The sequence below is a fragment of the Vicugna pacos genome, chromosome 17 (assembly GCF_048564905.1).
Source record: "Vicugna pacos chromosome 17, VicPac4, whole genome shotgun sequence".
Lineage (NCBI taxonomy): Eukaryota > Metazoa > Chordata > Mammalia > Artiodactyla > Camelidae > Vicugna > Vicugna pacos.
The window spans coordinates 21,307,894-21,329,573 of NC_133003.1; the positions used below are offsets into that span (position 1 = coordinate 21,307,894).

The 21,680-nt window shown below is 37.1% G+C and overlaps 1 protein-coding gene and 1 long non-coding RNA gene across 2 annotated transcripts in view; one reads left to right on the plus strand and one right to left on the minus strand.

The window, feature by feature from the left end:
* PRKAR2A (protein kinase cAMP-dependent type II regulatory subunit alpha) overlaps window positions 1-21,680 on the minus strand; it is a 65,190-nt gene that overhangs the window by 6,156 nt on the left and 37,354 nt on the right. Inside the window, exons 3-8 of the mRNA XM_015235012.3 lie at window positions 18,945-18,997; window positions 16,405-16,488; window positions 11,459-11,565; window positions 7,446-7,599; window positions 4,092-4,193; window positions 3,833-3,907 (exon numbers count right to left, since the gene is read on the minus strand). Coding sequence (XP_015090498.3) covers window positions 3,833-3,907; window positions 4,092-4,193; window positions 7,446-7,599; window positions 11,459-11,565; window positions 16,405-16,488; window positions 18,945-18,997 — 575 coding nt within the window. The remainder of the gene's footprint in view (window positions 1-3,832; window positions 3,908-4,091; window positions 4,194-7,445; window positions 7,600-11,458; window positions 11,566-16,404; window positions 16,489-18,944; window positions 18,998-21,680) is intronic.
* On the plus strand, window positions 8,526-10,904 carry LOC140686753 (uncharacterized). Its single transcript, XR_012060640.1, has 2 exons — window positions 8,526-9,018; window positions 10,037-10,904. It is a non-coding gene; the product is annotated as an uncharacterized lncRNA (long non-coding RNA).

Here is a 21,680-nt window from a genome sequence, read left to right on the forward strand (position 1 = left end):
AGCCAGTTTTCCCAGAGGACAGAGCGCCTCATTCCCGACCTCCACCCTGAACTCCTTTCAGGGAGTGTTGGAGGTCAGCGACTGCAGCAGCTCGTGATCCAATCCTTGTAGAGGCAGATGGCAAGTGCCAATTTTTAGTTAGCGATAGGCTGAGACTGACACAAAATACTCACTAGTTTTGAGATGTCAACTTCTCCCCAGATTGATCTATAGATTTAACATAACCTCAATGAAAAAATCTCAGCAGGCTTTTTTAGTAGAAATTGATAAACTGGTTGTAAAATTTATACAGAAATGCAAAGAGCATAGAGTAGCCAAAATAATTATGAAAAAGAACAAAAAATGTAGAGAGCTTAAACTATTTGATTTTAAGATTTACTATATTAAGCTATTGTAATCAAGACAGTGCAGTACTGACATGGAGACAGATACAGATTAATGGAACAAAAAAGAGACCAGAAACAGACCCAAACATATATGGCCAATTGATTTTCAATGACATTATCAAGGCAATGAGATAGGATAATTTCTTCAACAAATGCTGCTGGGACAATTGGACATCCATATGTATAACCTTACACAAAAATTAACTCAAAATGGATCATATATCTAATGTAAGACCTAAATCTATGAAACATCTAGAATCACATGGCTCAGTACAGTAGCCACTAGTCACATGGGGCTATTGGGTACTTGAAATGTGGCTTGTATAGACTTAGGTGTGCTGTTAAATGTAAAATACACATTAAATTTTAAAGATTGAGTACTGAAAAAAAAGAGTAAAATGTCTCATTATTAAAATTTTATATTATAGATATTGAAATGTAATATTTTAGATATATTAGGTTAAATAAAATATATTATTAAAATTAAATTGACCTGTTTCATTTTTTTTAATTTGGCTACCAAAATATTTTAAATTATGTAATTCACATAATATTTCTTTTTTTAAAAAAATTTTTTATTGATTTATAATAATTTTACAATCATAATATTTCTATTGAACAGTGCTTGCCTACAAGTAAAACAGGAGAAAATCTCACTGATTGTGCAAAGACCTTTTTTTTAAAAATAGAGCACAAAAAGAATGAATTACAAGAGAAAAAAATAGCAAACTGGACTCATAAAATTTTTTTAAACTTTCGCTTTTTAAAAGATATCATTAATAAAATGAAGAGACAAGCTATAGACACATTTTGGGAGAAATATTTGCAAACCATTTCCCTGATAAAGGATTTGTACTCAGAATACATAAAACTCTTACAACTCAGTAATACGAAGCCAAATGACCTAATTTTAAATAGGTCAAAAGATGTGCACAGACACTTCACCAAAGACCACATGGATGGCAAGCAACCACAGGAAAAGATGCCCAACAATATCAGACATCAGGGAAATGCAAAAAAAAACCAAAATGAGATATCACTTCATACAAAAATGGTTAAAAATTAAAGATACTAATACTAAGTGCTGATGTGGATACAGAGCAATTGGAACTCTCGAACACTGTGAAATGGTACAGACATTTTAAAAACCAGTCTGGCAATTTGTTAAACACACATTTACCACACGACTCAGCAATTCCATAAAAATGTCCATACAAAGAATTGTATGTGAATGTTCATTGTAGCTTTATTCATAGTTGCCAAAAACTGGAAAGACCCCAAATGTCCCTCAACTGGTGAATGGAAAAACAAAATATGGTACATCTACACAATGAAATACTACTCAGCAATAAAAAGGAATGACTCTCTGATACGTACAACAACATGGATAAATCTCAAAAACATTATCCTAAGAGGAAGAAGTCAGACACAAAAGACTACATTGTTATATGGTTTCATTTATAAGAGGAATTTCTATACAGATAGAAAGCAGATCAGTGGTTTCTAGAAGTAAGGGGGTCGGGGAGGGGACTGACTAAAAATGCAAATGAGGGAACTTTCTTGGGTGAGAGAAATGCCATACACTAGTATTATAAGGGTGGTTATAAAACTCTAAATTGTATATTTAAACTTGGTAATTTTAGGGGGAGGGTATAGCTCAGTGGTAGAGTGCGGGCCTAACATGCATGAGGTCCTGGGTTCAATCCCCTGCACTGCCATTATAAACAAACAAACAAACAAACAAACAAACAAACAAACCTAATTACCATCCCCCCAAAAAATTTAAAAAAAATTAAACTTGGTAATTTTATTGTATGTAAAATATACTGTAACAAAGCTGACCACATAAATAAACAAAACAGCATAAAGTACAGCTTCTGCAGTAGGTCTGGCGGTGGGGCCCAAGAACTGACATTTCTAACAATTGCTAACATTCCTACATGAAGCCGCTAGTCCAGGGACCTCACTTTGAGAACCCTTGGTCCAGAGACACTGCCAAAAGGGGTCTATAATAAGCTGAGTATCATCTTAATTTGTGTCCATTCTGTACCACCACCTAGCATGTCTATCTTCAAGAACACAGACATCCCAGAAAAATACTGTAGCTTTTCACACCTCTTGACATACTTACTGAAAATCTCTTGACAAATCTCTTGACATACCTCCTGAAGGCCTAGGGCTTTCAGGATGAAGGAGAAGTCCTTTGGGGATAAATTAAAATACCTCAGGTTCAGAAGCAAATGTGGCCAGTCAATTATGTCCCATTCCTGCAACTCACCCCTACATTCTTACCGTACCAGGATACTTGCCCTGGAAGACAGCTCACACCCACAGGCCTCTGCACATATTGTTCTCTTGCATTGAAAGACCTTTCCCTGACCTCAGCTGCTGAAACTGTACCTGTTCTTTAAGCTTAACTCAAATGGTGTTTCCTCCATGAAACCATATGCAATACTTCCTTTTCTATGTTTTCACTGTCATTCATATGCTCCTTCATAGCACTTGTATCTGGTCCTACCTGTCTACCTTAATAAATGTTTACAGAATCAAACCAATTACTAATCAAAAGAATTATTAACCATGGGGATATCTAGAAAACAAAGGCACTTAGGGGGGAAAAAAGGCATTTAGAGATGCCACTAAGAGTAGACATCATTTTTTGGTTAGTCGTTTTTCTCTGGGAGCATCTCTCTCTCTCCTTCTGAGATAAGCCTGACTAATCCCTGTGGTACTGGTCGGGCAAGCTCCAGTCACAGGCCCCAACAGGGCTGAGGACTTAGGCTTGACCAGTCTGAGTCCTCTTTCTAGCCCCAGCTCTGGGTTCAAGGAAGGACACGTTCCCTAACCCAGACCAACAAGATATCTTCCCAATAATCTTGCCAAAATCATAAGAAGAGTTTTACCCCTGGAAAAGTCTGTAATATCATTTACATATAATTAAAAACGTAAACATAGTAGACAAGAAAAATTATTACACAGCACTCATCATAATGTTCTAGTCCTTTGTGTGCTGATTCTTATAGTACCCAAAAATAACATGAGAAAAAGGCACAAAGGAAACACTAAAGACACCTTACAAATCTGAAGACTGAAGACTCTGGTTTGTGCTGGATTACCTTAGAGGGCACTTTGTGCCAAACATAGCAAAGATAAAGGGCACAACCCTTCGATCTTCTCCAAATTTTGACAGCAATGAACGAGGCTTACTCAGGATTAAAAGAAAATGACACCCAAGAGAACAAACACCAGAAGCCAAGGAAAGGTGAACGGAGGCAAGAGACATGTATATGTCAGTGAGATGAACGCCAATCGTCTTCAGAAGACTCTGTAGGAAGTGTGCCTGAGTACCTCACAACATGAGCTCTGAAAGTGAGAGGACAATGATGCACTAGTCCTTCAGGAGGTGACTTCCAGGAAAGGAGGCCCTGCACAAGGCCCCCACTCACCTGAGTGATTATGCGCTCTCCATCCTTATAGATCTTCTCTCCTATTACATCCACGATCTTCATTCGTTCTGACACCTGAAACAATGGATATATTCGCAAATTACAAGGAAAAGACCTTAACGGAAAGTCACCAATAGTATATCTGTACAACACAGGAATGGGCTAGAACAGCATGGTTTTAAAAAACGAACAAGAGGATAATTTTAATAGCTTTTTTCTTAAACTCCCACAAACAGACTCATTCAAATAGACTTTTTACCTCTAGTGATTTAAGGAGTGGCACAGATTCAATAAATGATTCAAACATCTTCCTCTTTTTTGCATTGTTTTTCACTATGATTCTTCTAAAAGTCACACGGTCCTACAAGAAAGAATATGAAAATTCTGGTAAGTGTCTATGTAAGAGAATGTGTATGGTTTAATTAACTAGGCCACAGCAAATGTTAAGAGGTCTATGGAAGGTACTGGGTCAACTGAATGTTAATGATATCTCAATCTGAGTCATCACGGGAAGAAAAAGTCCTGTGCCCTGAGCCAGGCAGACGTCCCACATGTTGTTGCTTGCTATCTAGCACTCAGTGGGTGCCACCTATGGGTCATAAATAGAACACAAAAGAAAAAACTCCCAATCAAACATTTGTGAGCTGACAGTCATTGTTCAATGTGAAAAGATGCACCTTCAAAAAAGAGAGATAAAATAGTCAGATGGTTTTTTCCCTCAAGGATTTTACAGTTTCAATGAGGAGACAACTCAAAACTTATAGAAATAAAAAAATCTACAGTTCAAGGTAGCATGTGAAATGTGCTAGATAAACTATAGAGACAAAGTAAGTGCTACAAGAATTCTGAGGACAGAGAGATCAGGGTAGGCTGGAGTGATCAAGGATAATTTTGTCACAAAAATATAAACTTGTCTGGGACTGAAGGAGAGGTAGATTAACAGAGAGATAAAGGAAGCTCAAGATAAAAGGCAGGCATAGAAAGGTACTTTGATCCTAGCAAGTTACGGATTTGGACTTAGGAAACAGCTAACCAGAGCTATAGTCAGGCACCTCTCAGATATGTGTATGCATGTGTGGGGAGAGACCAGCAGCCAGGAGAATGTTAGCTGCTTAGGTTCCTAAATGGGTAAGTAGTTATTTGTACCTAAGTTAATTGTACCTTTCTTCCACCTCGGACTCTCAGGAATAGAACGATTTTTTTTTTTGGTGGGGGGAGTATAGTAATGACATCCTAAAGGCTGGAAGAATGAAAAACAGCAAGGGGGTAAAGGCATGGTTAGCTGTAGGTTTGCTATTTTAGTATTCTTGATGATGGGGTGGGAGTAGGGTGGAGAAAACACATAGAAAGCAACCGAGTTGAGGTGCCTAAATAGATTTCACTGGCTCATATTTCATCAGCTACAGAATTCCCTGGCCCTAACCTGTGCCATGTTTCATCTGCCTTACAGAAGTCACCTACTGCGCCCTACATTCCTAGTGTAAGGATGGCAGACTCCTACCCTCTCTTCCTAAACTGCTCCACAAATAATGTCTGCTCACCAGCATTTAGCAAGATTCTGTCCCCATTTTATTTTCCATCTGTCTGCTTGAAAAGAGCCATACAATCTTTGATTGCTTTAATGGGCTGCATCACTTGCCACCACTATTTTGAAGTCTAGGGTTAGGGATGTATCATTTTAAAAGTATCTTACAAGTTACTGTTATACTTTGGAATATTACTCTATTATCTTTAGAATTCAGAAATTTAGAACTTCTACATGTTTTTGCAGTCCATCTAGGCCAAGACAGCTGTGGAAGGAGAACAGTCAAGACTGATACAATGGGAATTATAAAGCTCCCTTCCTTATGTCTGAGTAGTCACTATCAAAAAAGCAGTATTTAAAAAATCCACCTACCATGTTAGAAAGATGACTACGATCGCAGCAACAAACTGTATTTCTAGCTGAAAAGAAAGCAACTGATATTTTGTAGAGTGACTTATCTGTGTTCCAACCCTTTCTACGTATAATTTTGTACTTTCCAGAACTCTCAGGCTGTGCAAGGCCAATTCCTGTGACTATGGAGGATATAAAAAAGCACCAGACACAGACTCAGCTTTCAGGGAGCTTCCAATGGAGCCATCAAGAGGAAACCCCTACCGTGAAATGGCAGCTCCCTCAGGCAGTAAGTGTTCAGAGTCAAGTAAATAGCACTGAAGTTCAAAAGTGAAAACGAATGCTACCCTTTCCTGTGACTGCAGAAGTTCCCGAAGAAAGTTTCTACTGACTTTCACTCAAGCAAGAGAGAGAGTGAAGAGGTAGAAGCAGTTTTTCCTTTGGTATTTGGCGGGAGTAAGGTGGTATTGTCAAAAAGGTTTTCTGTTCTGTTCTGCTAGGCGGCCCTTTTCCCAGTCCTTTGGGTAAAGGGAGCAAACTTTTCTTGGGGTTGTTTTTATGTGTACCTGTCAATGGTCTGGGTTGTAGGTTTTCCAGCACCCTACCTGGGATATATGGAATTAATAAGAAAACTTGGGGAACTCACTGTTATGCCCTTCCCTAAGTCCTGAGATCCCTAGCCAGTCCACCTCTCCTTTCCATCTTTCAGGGTCTCCTGGGCTTGTTTGTTGTATGATATCCAGAGTTTTTTAGTTTTAAGAGGGAAGACTAGTGAGGAATGGGGCTATTCCATCTTGGCCTGGTACAGAAGTTGGCATCAGTGTATTTTAAAACTGAGTTTATTTTCCCCCATTACTTATTGCTCTACCTTGAGATTTTAAGCAGCGGGATCCCAAATGTGTGATATATTCTTAAGCCATTATACCTCTCATCTCTCAGGGGCATTCTTAATTCTATATTAGTATATCACTATGAAGTGCTCTACTATGGCTTTAAAATGAGATTTCATTTGAGGAAATATATTGATAATTCCATGGTATACATTTAATTCTGTTTGTAGGGTAAATGGAAATAAATTTCGATAAATGTCAACATTTTAAAAACAAAATTTGTAATTTATAAAGAGGATGATTATTGTTTAAGAAGGAAGACAGTTATATATTCTGAAGGCTTGATACTGAAGGAAGCAAGGTAGGTCATGTACGATAGAGGACAAGATCATAGCAGTATTATGCCTAAGACATTACAGGAAAGTTCTCTTTCCCAGAATATGGTTATCAGACTTTCAAGTCATCTACGTCAATTAAATATTCACATGGACCAGTGACCAAGTAGATGGCTGAACAATGAGAAAAGGTAGTCCTGGGATAGTCAGAAATAGGCAACACCGTTGGCAGAGCTTTCAATGACCCTTATTTTTCTAGGCTGTTTCTTGTACAGAGAGTTATCCCTCCTCTCTCTACTGGTCTGATAAAACCATAAACAGAAAATGTAACAAGAGCTGACATGACTACAAGGTCATAAGACCTGGTCTTCTCCCTATAATTTGGAATATATGGTTTGTTGATAAGTCATTTCAGAGAAATGGAAAAACACACTGGTACAAGACCTTCCACAATGTCTTTCAGATAACTGAGACTATAAAATATAATGTGAACCAACAGCTCAAAGACAGAGAACCAGAAGTAAGGGTAATTAATACCATGCCATGCAAGGAGAACCATTTCTCTAACTCACCAGTCCCCAAAGGGAGCCTTCTGAAGTGGCGACAATGGTAGCAGCTCTCGGGGTGTTGTACATCAGAGCTAGTTCTCCAAAACTGCCATGGTTGTCATACTGACCAACAGAGCGGGTTTGATTATCTTTCGTTACTAAAATATCATAGGTTCCCCTGGAAGTATAACAAGAAACAATGTCATTTATTAGTTCCAATAATAAATTTAATAACTGGCAGGTGTACATGAATAGAAGGTACATATGATATAAAACCTTGTTATAGGGCATTTCCAACAGATTTTTGCTAGTATATAGAAACACAATAGATTTTTGCACTTTGACTTCATATTCTGTGACCTTGATTAAACTCACTTATTAGCTCTAATGGCTTTTGTATAGGACGTGGCATTTTCTAGAGGATCATGTCATCTTCAAACAAAGACAGTTTTATTTCTTCTTTTTCGTCACTCCCTCTTTCTCTGTTCCTTCTTTTCTTTCTTCTTCTTCTTCTTCTTCTTCTTTTTTTTTTTTTTGCTCTATTGCAGTGGTTAGGATCTATAGTACAATACTGAACAGAAGTGATGAGAGCAGACATGCTTGTCTTGTTCTCATTCTTAAGGGGAAAACATTCAACCTTTCACCATTAAGTATGAGGCTGGCTGTAGGTTTTTTATAAATGCCTTTAATCAGGTTGGAGAAAAGTCCCTTCTACTCCTAGTTTGCTAAGAGTTTTTATCATGAAAAGGTGTTGAATTTTGTCAACTGCTTGCCCTGTAGGTATTGAAATGATTGTACGGGTTTTCTTTTGTCTGTTGAAAACTAGGATGTAAAACACTGATTAAAATAAACAAAAAGATACAATTTTCTATCTATTGATAATGACTGCTGAAGAAAAAAAATCAGAACAGACAAGTATTGGGAGAACTAGGCACTCTCAATACACCACTGAAGTAAATGTAAATGTTTCAAAGTTTCTGCAAGATAATTAACAACATAACAAATTCCTTGAAGAGACCCTTTGACACAGCAATTCCATTTCTAGACATTTTAAAGAGATCATCAAAGATACTGGAAAATATTTAACTTCAGGGATGCATACCAGGTAATATTTACAACAGCAAAAATCACAATTTAATCTGCTTACAATAGGGGACAGGTCAAATATATGTCTATATTCATATTATGCAGTGAATATAAATGCTGACATAGAATAATATTGCATCCCAAGGCAAACTACTTAAAATAGATTTTAAAAATCAGGTCACACAACAATCTATGACCCAAAAAGTGTGTGTGTGTGTGTGTATAAATATATACATAAAAATAGAGAGTTGACTACGTTTCTCATGTTTATTGTTAAAAGCTTTTAAACCCTACCTCACCATCCTTCTTCCTCTTCTGTCTCACATATGGGAAAGCTGATAAGAAAACCTGGGTGTCCCTCACTTGGTGCCGACGGGAAATTCAAACAACACAAGCACCTGACCATATATAACAGCAGCCTGACTCTAAGCTAGTCACCTCTCCCTGCTGTCTCAAGTCATTTTTGGACCTCTTGGAAACCTGCCCTGCTCTCCCTCAAAAGCTTTGTTGTGTGAGTAATAAATCTTTTCATACCCTCTTATTCTGTGTATGTGGTAATGATCAGTCTTGATATCTGAACCAAATTTTAGGGTAATGGATCTGACCTAACAGTAAAGCATAGAAAATAAACTATACTCTGTTGATGAAAGCTAAATTACTTTCTTTCCTGTTTTTTCCCCTAAATTTCCTACAAAGAACTTCCATTTGTTTGATAAAATCACTAAGTATCAAATGTTACACAAGAAGCAGAGAATAAAACCAATCACTCAAATATCAGTTACATGGCACCAACCCTGTCCTCAAGGGAGCTCACCACTCAGAAAGGAAGCTGACCTGTACCAGACCTGATAGACAAGGCAAAAGTAACAAGGCTGCGAGTAGAAAACATGGAATTCAGGGTAAATTCACTTATGTATTTTCAGTCTCCCTTCCAGGAGACACTAGCATCTTAATTTTTGGGAACAACACAATTTCAGGAAGCCGCAAAGCAGAGTCCTCTCCCACTCAGGTTCTCTTCCGAATAATGGGGCATATTTTTTAATCATTGTTGTTACCACCAAATTATGTAGTAATTATCTATTTAAGGGTCTGTCTCTCCAACTAGAAAATGAAATGAGTTTTCTGAGGCCAGGAACAGTACCTTTTTATTTGAATGACAGTCTCTTCAATTTGTGAATAATTACTTTCACTGCATACAAAAGATAGTCCCTCTCATTTACACATATCACGACAAATCATTCCCTCTGTAGACAAGCGTTTCAACCTTTAAGGTATGGATATGCACAGGTAAGTGTTTATTTCCCAGACTGAAGGTAACTACTGGGAGTACATGGCAGAGCAAGTGGGAAAGGTGGCTGCTGGAAGTGGTGGCATAACTTTAAAAAATTATTCTGTCACTACTTACAGAACTCTATATAGGAAGCATAAGCATAACAGACAAAAGTAAAACAGTCTTTAAGAATGCATTACTTGTATTATCTTCACTCTTTAAGCAAAACATTTCTTCCAATTGTAATCATTTGTCACAGATATCAAGGGCTCAAAGGTTACCCAAGGAGTACATTCTTGAAGATTTTCTGTTCAAGAACCTGAATGAGCAAAGGTTTGACAAGAAAGAAGACTAACTGAATCTAGTACAGTTACTGGATGGAGATCAAAAGAACCTCAAAAATCAGAGAATGAATAGAAAAAAATGAGTAAGATCTGTACAGTAGATGATGGTACTGTATAAAATGTTAGTTTCTGATTTTTATAATTAGTTTATGCTTATGTAAGAGAATGTCCTATTTTTTTTTACATTTTTTATTGATTCATAATCATTTTACAGTGTTGTGTCAAATTCCAGTGTTCAGCACAATTTTTCAGTCATTCATGGACATATACACACTCATTGTCACATTTTTTTCTCTGTGATTTATCATAACATTTTGTGTATATTTCCCTGTGCTATACAGTGTAATCTTGTTTATCTATTCTACAATTTTGAAATCCCAGTCTATCCCTTCCCACCCTCTACCCACCCCCACCCCGGTAACCACAAGTCTGTATTCTCTGTCCATGAGTCTATTTCTGTCCTGTATTTATGCTTTGTTTTTGTTTGTTTGTTTTTGTTTTTTAGATTCCACATATGAGCCATCTCATATGGTATTTTTCTTTCTCTTTCTGGCTTACTTCACTTAGAATGACGAGAATGTCCTATTTTTAGGAAATACACACTGAAGTATTCAGAGATAAAACAGCATTATGCCTGCAAATTACTCTCAAACAATAAAGCTAATGTGGTAAAACATTCACCTGGGAACCTAGGTTTATAAGAATTTTTGTACTATTTGTGTAACACTTCTATAATTTGTAAAGTACTTTGAAAGGAAAAAATGAAAAATAATTAATGGAAGATACCGGCGAAGCAACATCTTATTGACCTTAAATTCTGATGAGGATGTTGCTTTCAGGACTGAGAGGTGGTCAGAAGGAGCCCCCCCAGATGATACTTATAGCTCAAGAGGTTAGGATACCCCAAGGCAAATGGGTCAAATCCACACATTTTATGTATCCCAACATGGCTAGACAGGGCTAGGGGTACACAGGTTGAGGCAGGATACTCATGTGTAAAATTAGGCTAGGATTAAATGATCCAGATAACAATAGTGTCATGGTTATTCTTCAGGAAATCAGTTCATTTGAACACTGGCAAATAACATGTCTATAAAGCACGCCTTGCACATCTTATGTAATTGTAGATAGTGGCAACCCAAGTATGGGTCATACTGAGGACTTAGGGCAGCAGCAGACAGAGCAGGGCAGGCTGTGGACAGAGAGGGGAAAACTTTGAGAAGTTTGTTCACTTGGCCATAAGTCCTGTCTGGGCTGAACAAAGCAGAGCGTAGAGCACTTGCCCTCAGTCATGAATCTTAAGTACAGCCATGCAATTGCATAGCTCTGTCTCCTACCGTTCAATGACATAAAAGTTGTCTCCATCATCTCCTTGGTCAATGACATGCTCATCAGCTTTGACTGTTCTTTCAAACATAGCATCAAGGACTTGAGAAAGTTGTTCCTATGGGGAACACACAAGGAGAAAAGATGGCTTTCACATTTGTGGGGAAAAAAATTACTGCTTATCTCAGTTGGTGACTACATGGTAGAAGTCCTCACATCAGACTGTTCCCCACATTCAAGCAGAAACCTAAGTGCTATCGGAAACAGATGCTTTCCTGTGACCATTCAGCTTTGCCTCTCCATGTACACAACACAGTTGCTAAGTTTTCTGAGCCAGTGTTATTTTGAAAAAATTCTATAATTTATGCAAAAATAGGTGTCTAAATCATGAGGCCCATTCCCCCATGACTCACAGGACTGTCACCTCCCTTGATGGATCCATTATGTCATGTGTAAAGGCAGGTGATGCCACCTTCCTGCAGGTGTTGATCTTACCAGGATTATAAAATCTAAAGGGCTGAGGTGCCCTCAGAGACCATGGAACAGTACAACTGCTCTAACCAGCCAAGCACATCAATTAACCTCGCCGAGCCTCAGTTTCTTCATATGTAAAAAGGCTTTAATAGGTAGTTTCTAGCTTATCAATTTTTATGACTAAAGGAGAAAAATCTAAGGAAAGTATTCATCACATAACAGGTACTCAATAAACAAGATCTATTATCAGACTGCTCATATTGCTTCAATCATTTATATACAACACATACAATTACTTACTTACCAATCTTACCTGCCATAACCAGAAAGTAACTGTACTGATACGTATAATGAAAATAAAACAATGCTATTAAATTCTAACAAAACAGGGGTCTCAATCTAGGGCCAGTGTTCCTCTGTCAGGGAGCTCAGTGACTGTGAGGGGGCACTAAACACTAGCCTCAACTCAAAGAAAATTTTTCTCTTGGGAGGAATGTGGATTGAAGACCTGGCAAGGAAATAATTTTACTGCTGCATAATTCCATGTGATTTAGTGTTCTGGCAATGTATCTGTGCTACTCAAAATAGTTATCACCAAAAAGCATCTCTTTAGTTTCATAGTTCCATAGGTATTGAATACTGTATAAGTTGACAAATATTAAAAAGGAAGGCTTGCTACTCATGTATCTTCTGCAATCATGTGGGATGTGAGCCCAGTATTGCCAGAAATCTCATGTTTAAATACAGGTAACAAAGTCAAATTTTCACATACAATACAGACCAAACATACCTGGCTATATCTGGCCTGTGGGCTGTCCACTGGCAGCCTCTTGTTCTGAGTAATTCTTATTTTGGCCTGTACTCTCCAAAAACATCAGTGTCATGAGATATAGAATAAGGTGCAAAGGAAGTGTTCTAGGTTAGAGGGGACTAAAACAACATCATGACAACCAAAAGCAACATGTGATTCAGGATGGAAAAACAAAACAAAAAAGCTGTAGAAAGCTTTACTGGGAAAACTTGAATATGGACTGTATTTAGGTAGTATTATTACACCAGTGTTAAATATCTTGGGTTTAATAATGGTATTATATTAATGTAGGAGAATATCCTTGTTCTTGGAAAATACATATTAAGGTATTTAGTGGCTATGAGTCATGATGTCTTAAACATATTCATAAATGGCTCAAACAAAAAAAATAGTTTACACATATATATGTGTGTAACTACACAAACAAGAGAAAGAGTGTAGCAAAATGTTAACAACTGATCAGTCTAGGTAAAAGATATATGAGTGTTCATGGTACTATTCTTTCAACTTTTCTGGAAATTTGAAAATTTAAAAACAGAAATTTGTGAAATAAATTTTTTAAAATGGAAACAAATACAGTCACCAGAATATCTAAAATTTGAAAAGCTAAACAATATAAAATGTTGGTAAAGATACAGAACAACTGGGAATGTCAAATATTATTGGAAGGAATACACAATGGTACAACCACTTTGAGAAAGAACTGGTAGATTTTTATAAAATCAAATACCTACCCTATGACCCAGCAATTTTGCACTCAGCTATTTTACTGAAGAAAAATGAAAAACAAAGTTCACAAAAAGGCTTGCACAAAATGTCCACAGCACTATTCTTAAGAGCCAAACCCAAGAAATAGACCAGGTATCCATCTCCAGAAGAATGGATAAGCAAACTGGTATTTTCATATAATGGAATATTACTCAGCAATAAAAGGGAATGAGCTAACATCACTAGCAATGACACGCTGACATCACGGACCCCTGGATATGATGCTCTGAGAAGGACACGATATAATTTCTGTGGTAGCCTGGCTAAAAATACATAACCATATTTCAATCATGAGGAAACATGAGACAAATTCAAACTGAGGTACATTCTATAACTAGCATTCTTCAAAATGTCAAAATCATGAAATACTAGGAAGGACTGAAAACTATCACAAGCTGGAGGAGACTAAGGAGAAATAAGAACTAAATGCAATGTGGGATTCTGGACTGGATCACTGACTAGAAAAAAAACAGTAAGAAAACTGATGAAATCTGAGTAACATTTGTAGTTTAATGGTATTGTAACAATGTTAATTTCCTGGTTTTGATAATTGTACTATGGGTATATAAGATGCTAATATTGGGGGAAGCTAGATGAGGGGTATATGGGAACTCTTTACTATACTTATAGCTTTTTTATAAGTCTAAAACTAGTTCAAAATAAAAAGCAAAAAAAGAAAATGGAATATTGGAACTACTGATATATGTAACAACATGAAAGAACCTCAGAAACATTGTGCTGAGTGAAAGAAGTCTCACACAAAAGAGTACATACTGTATGATTCCATTTATATGAAATCCTACAAGGCAAAATTAATTTATGGTAGAACAAATCGAAATAATAGCTGCCTCTGGGGAAGGGGAGCAAGAACTGATCATAAAGGGGCATGAGGGAACTTTCTGGGGGTGGTGGCAATATTCTATATCTTGGCAGGGATTTGGATTACCTAAGCGTATGCATTTGCCAAACCTAAGTGAATGCACACTTAAAATTCATGCATGCATTTCATTATATGCAAACTTTACATTAAAAATATAAACAAATAATGACCTCTAGTTCATGATATGCATACCAAAGTATTTAAGGGGACTTATACTGAGATCTGCAATTTACTCGGAAATGTATCCAAAAAAAAAAAAAAGAGTTAATGCAGGGGTGAGCAAATAGCTGTTTTTGTAAATAATGTTTTATTGGAATACACCACACTCTTTCATTTATGCATTGTCTGTGGCTGCTTTCCTGCTACAATAACATAGTTGAGTAGTGGTGACAAAAATATTTACTACCTGGTTCTTTAAGGACAAGTTTGCCAACCCTTTTGCTGAGGGTAGATGGTATATAGCATAGCAAGCATAGTAAAATGTTAAAGTTAGAATCAAGGCAATAGATAAATGCATGTTCTGTAAAATTCTTTCTACTTTATTGTATTTGAATAAAATGTTAGAAAAATATAATTAAATGTGAAAATTCAGTTTTCATTCTTCAATACTAAAATGGTAAAATCATGTTCTCCAACACTTAGAAAACTCAATATTGGACTGACACAGCAAATTCCTTTAGAACATCTGCTGCATAACATTTACAAGGGGTTTTATTCATAGTAGATAAAGAAGCAAGTCCCCTTTCTATCACTACAGATGAGTCTTCCAAGGAAAACAGCTGACACAAACTAGTATTTCTCACAATCCTTTCCTTGAAGTCATGTCCTTGTTTTATTCAGTCTCAGACTAATAAAACTCTGATTGAAGTTCTGGCTATTCCTATAACCACACAGTTACCAAGCAGACTGGTTTACAGACACCGGGGATGGTTGATACCCTTGACTGATATATCATGAACTCATGTTTGACCAGCCAGATTCCCAGGGAGGGCTGTGGGGACATCTTCAGAAGACTTATTTGCAGGAGCTGGGCAGCAGGAGAATTCCATTTCCCATCCTTCCTGTCTCTGTACATTCTGGGATTCCCCATAGGCCCAGCACCTTAGCCATTCATATAGCTTCAGCGAGTGGCCCTCAAACCGGAGAAGAAACAGAAAATTTGAGGAGTCTCTGTCCTCAGGAGGTAGCCCCTGTTCTCCGTCTTCACCCAGGGAGGGAAGACAGGCACAGGTATAGATCCTGTGCTTGGGCTTTGCAGACACATACCACTCTGTGTGTGCTCCATGCCTGTCGTCTTTGCTGAGAAGTAATCACAAGAGGTGTTTCGCAACAAAGGTGTGAGAAGCCATCACACAGTCACACACTCTTAGTGGGTTAACTGCTACCAATGAGGAGAACTCTACACTGGCATCTTTGGAGAAATTACTCTGCAGCATGAATTCAGACTCTCCAAACTAAGCCTGCATCATGCAAATCTGAACATTTCCTTTTTTTTTTAATTGAAGTATAGTCAATTTACAACATTGTGTCAATTTCTGGTGTACAGAATAGTTCAGTCACAATACATATATTCATTTTCATATTCTTTTTCATTATAGGTTACGACAAGATATTGAATATGGTTCCCTGTGCTATACAGTATAAACTTGTTGTTTATCTATTTTATATATAAAATAGTTCATATCTGCAAATCTCGAACTCCCAATTTATCCCCTTCCCACCCCCTTACCCACCGGTAACCATAAATTTGTTTTCTATGTCTGTTGAACATTTCCTTTTAACATTACCAAACCACATGGTCCTCAAATGATACTGTCTGAGAGGAGTACCAAAGCAGAGAAACACTAAAAGTCATCTGAAAAGTTCATTATGTGTTGTGGTGCTCAATACAATGCAAATGTTTGTAACTAGGGTGAATCTAAGGTTTTATGCTTCATTTGGCTGTGGCTAAGATGCTAAAAACTGTTTAAATGATGAATAGGGCAAAAACTGAAAAACAAAAATATTTTTTAAAGCAATGTTACCTGATCAAGATTTTTGAAAAGAAGAATATCTTTGCAAGCTTCCTGAAGTCTGCATCTCTGTTGATCAGTTTTAGGATGAATCACCTGCCAATTCAAATAAAACCAGGGAAATTTTAAAATGGAATTTTACAATATTACTTTACTTACAAATTGGTATATTTCTTTCTCCTAAAAATGGGAAAAATTAAGAGCACATGCTGCAATTTTATTTCTATACAAATACTAAGCAGTGCTCTGATCATGGATGGGCAATGTGATAGGGGGTGAAGAGCACCCACCCTGGACCACCCACCAGCTGTGTGCTGGCAGCAAGTCAGCTATTCACTGGGAGCCTCAGAGTCCTCATCCGTAAAGTGGGGGGTTAGATATTTGTTCATTCAACAAATATTAAGCACCTATTAGGTGTCAGGCACTGTCTTAGCCCTTGGGACACAGCAGTGGACACAAGATAAAAACACCTATTCTCACATTCAATGAATACATAAAATATGTTAGAGAGTGACAAGGCTAAGTAGAGAATACAGAAGGATGATTAAAAATGTGTGTGTGAGTGTGAATAGGTGACATTCGTATAAAGGTCTCAAGGAAGTGAGGACAACCTGAGGGAGTGGATCACATGGACATCTCTGTGCAAAGAGCAGCTCAAGCAGAGGGAACAGCAAGTGAAAACAAGGTCTTCTTGCAGGTGAACAGCATGCTTGAGAAGAACCAGGAGACAGATGTGACTGATGCAGAGCGAGGGGGAAGGATCAGAAAGAGATCAGGTTTGGGGATTAGGTGGAGGTGATGCCCACATTCACAGAGGGCACTGTAGGTCACAGAATTGGTTCTTTTCTCTAGTGACATGGGGCCAACGTGAGGAAGGGAAGAGGTCTGACTAATGTTTTTAAAGGCTCACATTGGCTCCTGAGTGAAGATCAGCCTTGAGGGGGGCAAGAGTGGAAGTCAGGAAGCTACTACGATTATCCTAGTGTTAAATAGTTGTGACTAGGACCAGGGTGGTAGCCATGGAGGTTTGAGAAGTAGGGGAATTTTGGATATGTTTTTAAGACTGAGCCCAATGGATTTGCTGAAAAATTGAATATGGGTGTGAAAAAGTGAGAGGAGCTGAGGGTGACCCTACAATTTTGGACCTGAGCAGCAGGAAGAATGGAGCTGCTATGAAATGAGCTGGGAAAGACTGTGGGTGAAAAAGAATGTTTAAAGAGAAAGAATCAGGAGCTCAGTATGAGTTGCCTACTGAAATCTAAGTGGAGATGGCAAGTAGACAATGGCTAAGCAAGCTATAGTTCAAACATCAACGACTTAGTATTACCAGTAAAAGTAATGAGATCTACAAAATTAGAGTTGTCAAAAGGGTTGAATGAGTTATTACATGCAGTGTTTAAAACAGTACCTGGTATTTAGTAGGTGCCTCCAAATTATTATTAATATTATAGATATTCAGTAAATGTTTATTGAATTATTTCTATAAAAAGAAATAATTCTTGCCTAGCACTGCTGTTATAATTGAGACCTATCGAGCTCCTTCCTAAGTATTATCTTTACACTAAAAAAAGTAGCTTCTGAACCCACTTAATTTGACCAGAAGTAACAGATGTCAAGTATTAAGCGTTTTAAATTTATGATATTAAAAAGTTAGCAAAAATCATTTTAACTTTTTAAAGTCATCAAGAATTTTATAATATCCAGAATAAAAAAATTTTTAAACCTACGTATCTATTATATTCACACAATGGTAGCATTTTATTATTAGAATACTTCAGAAATCTTTCATAGTCTACTCATTGTAAGGCATACTTGGAAGATCATTAAAGTTTCTTTTATAACATCAATCTTCTTAAAAAGATAGTTTTCAAATTTGCTTTTATAAAAGTAATTTGTTAATTGTACAACCTTGTAACCTTGAGATTTTAAAAAAGCACCCAAAAGTCAACCTAGTCCTGCCACAACTGCTGTTAATATCTGGGATATGTCCTTCCAGGTATAAATCTTTGTGTAAATAAGTAAATAGATAGATAAATAAATATTTTAAAGTTATTTTTATTTTACAAAATGATCTATAAAAATGTACCTCAAATACACATCATTCCATATCATTTAAATCCAGTCCAGTACCATCATTTCCAATGGCTGCAGATTCTCTTGACTCGAATGTACCATAATTTAGCCCCTGGAATCCCCTACTTTGGTTCATTCATGCTGTTTCCATTTTTCACTATTACAACACTGCAATAATCTCCTTAGGAAGGATCTGACTGTTCGTTAGGGAGGAATTCTCCTTCAGGTAACTGCTGAGTCGGCTGGCTTGACTATAAGGCTCTGACAGCTACAGCTAGGCACCCCTTCTTACCACAACCTCAACCAATCCTGCTTTCATTCTTCTTAATGACTGTCAATCTTTTACATAAGAAATGGCATCTTGTTGAGATTTTAATTTGTATTTATTTTAAATGTTAGCATGATTAGATCTGGCATGTAGAGAGGAGGGGAGTGGGGACTAAAACAATTCTACCTAATACCTTTGCTGCGGGTCTTACCCTTGGATCAGTATCTTCCTCTTCCTCATCAGGATTATAGGTCTCAGCACAGACTAAATTTGGAAAGAAAAAAGAAAAAGAAAAATGAATAAAACAGATGTGTGCTTTTACTGGAAAAATAGGAAATGAACACAATTTCATTTTATTCATTGTTTTCTAAAGTTATAATGATTTTTATAATCTCTTCCTTCAGTTAACAAATATATTAAGTAGCTAGCTAGTAATGCCAGGCTTTCTTTAGGTGCTGAAAAGCCAGCTCTCTAGGCATTGGCAGTTCAAATAGGAGAGAGACGATTAAAAAAAAAAATCTACTAAATCCTATGGAAATAGCAAGAACAAGTAAGGAGGTGCTGTCTCTGCTCAGTTATGAAGAAGAGATGGAAAACCACAGAGTACAATATATGCAATACAAACACATGGGTATGGAATTTGAGCAATTACAAAAAGAATCAATTAAAATATCTTAACATCATTATGTACATGAATGACTTAAAAAATAAGAATGAATTTTAAACAAGACAAATACTATGTGTAAGGTTCTGTTCTAGGTACAATATTACATAAATCTAAGACCAACTTGATTTTCTTTGTAGGTGACCTGTGTTTGTGCCAGGTGGCTGCAAGACTTGTCTTTGTTATAATTCAAAGATGGAAAAAATATTTACTGGACAATTGTTTATAATAGCAGAGTATCAGAAATGATGTAAATACCCATTTGAACAATACAGTTATAAGAAAGGAGGAGGAAGATCTCCATAGGCTAATAAATAGTGAGTTCTAGGAGGAAAAAAAGCAAGGTAAAGAGTATACTACATAGTATGCCATCCCTTCCATTAGAAAGGACTTCCATGAGAAAGAAGGAGAGCTAAGAATGGGGGCAAGGGATAAACATAAAAATGAATATATACATAAAAAAAACCTATTTATTCTTCCAAAAGGAAGTAAGAGAAGCATAAATCAGAAAGTAAAAATTGTTTTCTAAAAGGTAGGCAGAAACAAAAAAGAAGGTATAGGAAAGGGAATGAAACTTCTCCAAGAAAACTTTCTCTTAGTTTTGACATTTAAGTCATATTAAAATGTTTTATATGTTTAAAAAATTAAACTGATTAAGGATGGAAGGACCCTATAACTGAAAACAAAGAGAAACAAATGAACCTAACCACATATCAGGTTGGTAACAGAACCTCAGAGAAGGAAAGGAAGATTATTTTAAGTAGCTTCTGAACATGGTACTCTGACCACCAATCCTCAGTGGGATATATTCCAGTGACAAAAAAGAACTGCTGTTGGTTGTGGTACAGCAATTCAAAAAGTCTTCTGTTTTGAATAAATGAATAAACACACAGATGTTTTTCATTGGAGAAAAGGGGAATACAAATATGGAACAGAAGGATTAGAACTGGAGATGTCAGCACAAGTCATGATTTTAAAATCTTACCCTTAGGTGTCACAATGGCAGACACAACGAATTATCTAGTGAATAAAAAAGTTAATGTCCTCACTAACAAAACTGTTTTGCCAGGAATGATCTAGATGTGATCACTGGTGTTGCCTAGAATGCAACTGTTTCTTCTTCACAATACATTTATTACAGGCCATTACAGCTAGGAAATTTTTCTTCTAATAAATCCTCAATTATCTGCGATAGCTGTGTGACCTGGGGTGATTTACTTCAAGTTTCCACCTTCTCTTCTGCATAATGGAGCTAACAGTAGTGATTCTCCTCCGAGGACTGCCATAAGGATTCAAGTAGACAAGTGCCTTCCACACAGGAAGGAGGCAACAAACGCCAGCTCTCTGAACTATTACTTTTATCACTTCTGCTCCATTTGTCCTGGTTTTAGGAATATTATTATTACCTTGGTTCTATTCTCTATCCCAGCTCTTTCAACAATCTTTAAGGCTGTCTTCCATCACAGATTTTGCTCTTAACAATTTTGCTATTTTTTGGCCTTCTCTATGTATTTTATTTCTGCTTATTGCATTTAGTTTCCATATAGTCTTTCCTTATCAAACCTATTTCCTGTTTCACTTCAGCCTATTCTTTCCTTGGCTTTTTACTCAGAATTCATAAAGGCAATGATTTTTGTACTCTATGAGCATTTTGCATGGACCTTTCTTATACCCTTAATCTGCCAAGTTCATTCATAGGCCCTGTATTGTTTGTTAGGGTTTATTTCTCATTTTTTAGCAGGTAAGGAATATAAATGGTTCTTGACCCTACACTCAATTCATTGTGTGATGGCTAAAAACTGTTTATCTACAACAAGGGGATAAGCTGATACATACCACTCTTAATTTAACTCCTGGTTTCTTAGAGACATTTACTCACTGCAGCCCTGGTCTAGTTGCATTCCAGCTTCCCCTTCCTCATGGATTCTCTGAACTAATGGAATACCCGAGAAATGGCGACTCCCAGCACGTCCTATTGACAAGACTCCCTTCTCTGCCCAGCCTACAGTATTCTGCTTGTGTAGACCACGCCTTCCGTACTGTAATGCCATCAGTACTCTGCCTGTCCAACAGGGGCCCAGTATCCTTAAAGAGATGGGAAAAATGAGGGAGAAGAGAGTATGAGGACAGACACCAATCTGGTCCCTACAACAATATCAGGTGATATTCTGCAGAGAGCCCTGCCCAGTCCCTGGCTGGTGCAGGCTTTGAGTATCTGAGCCAAGGAAGTGACAATGCTACGTAGATAATAATGACTATCTTTCTCCAAGCCATTTCTGTTTA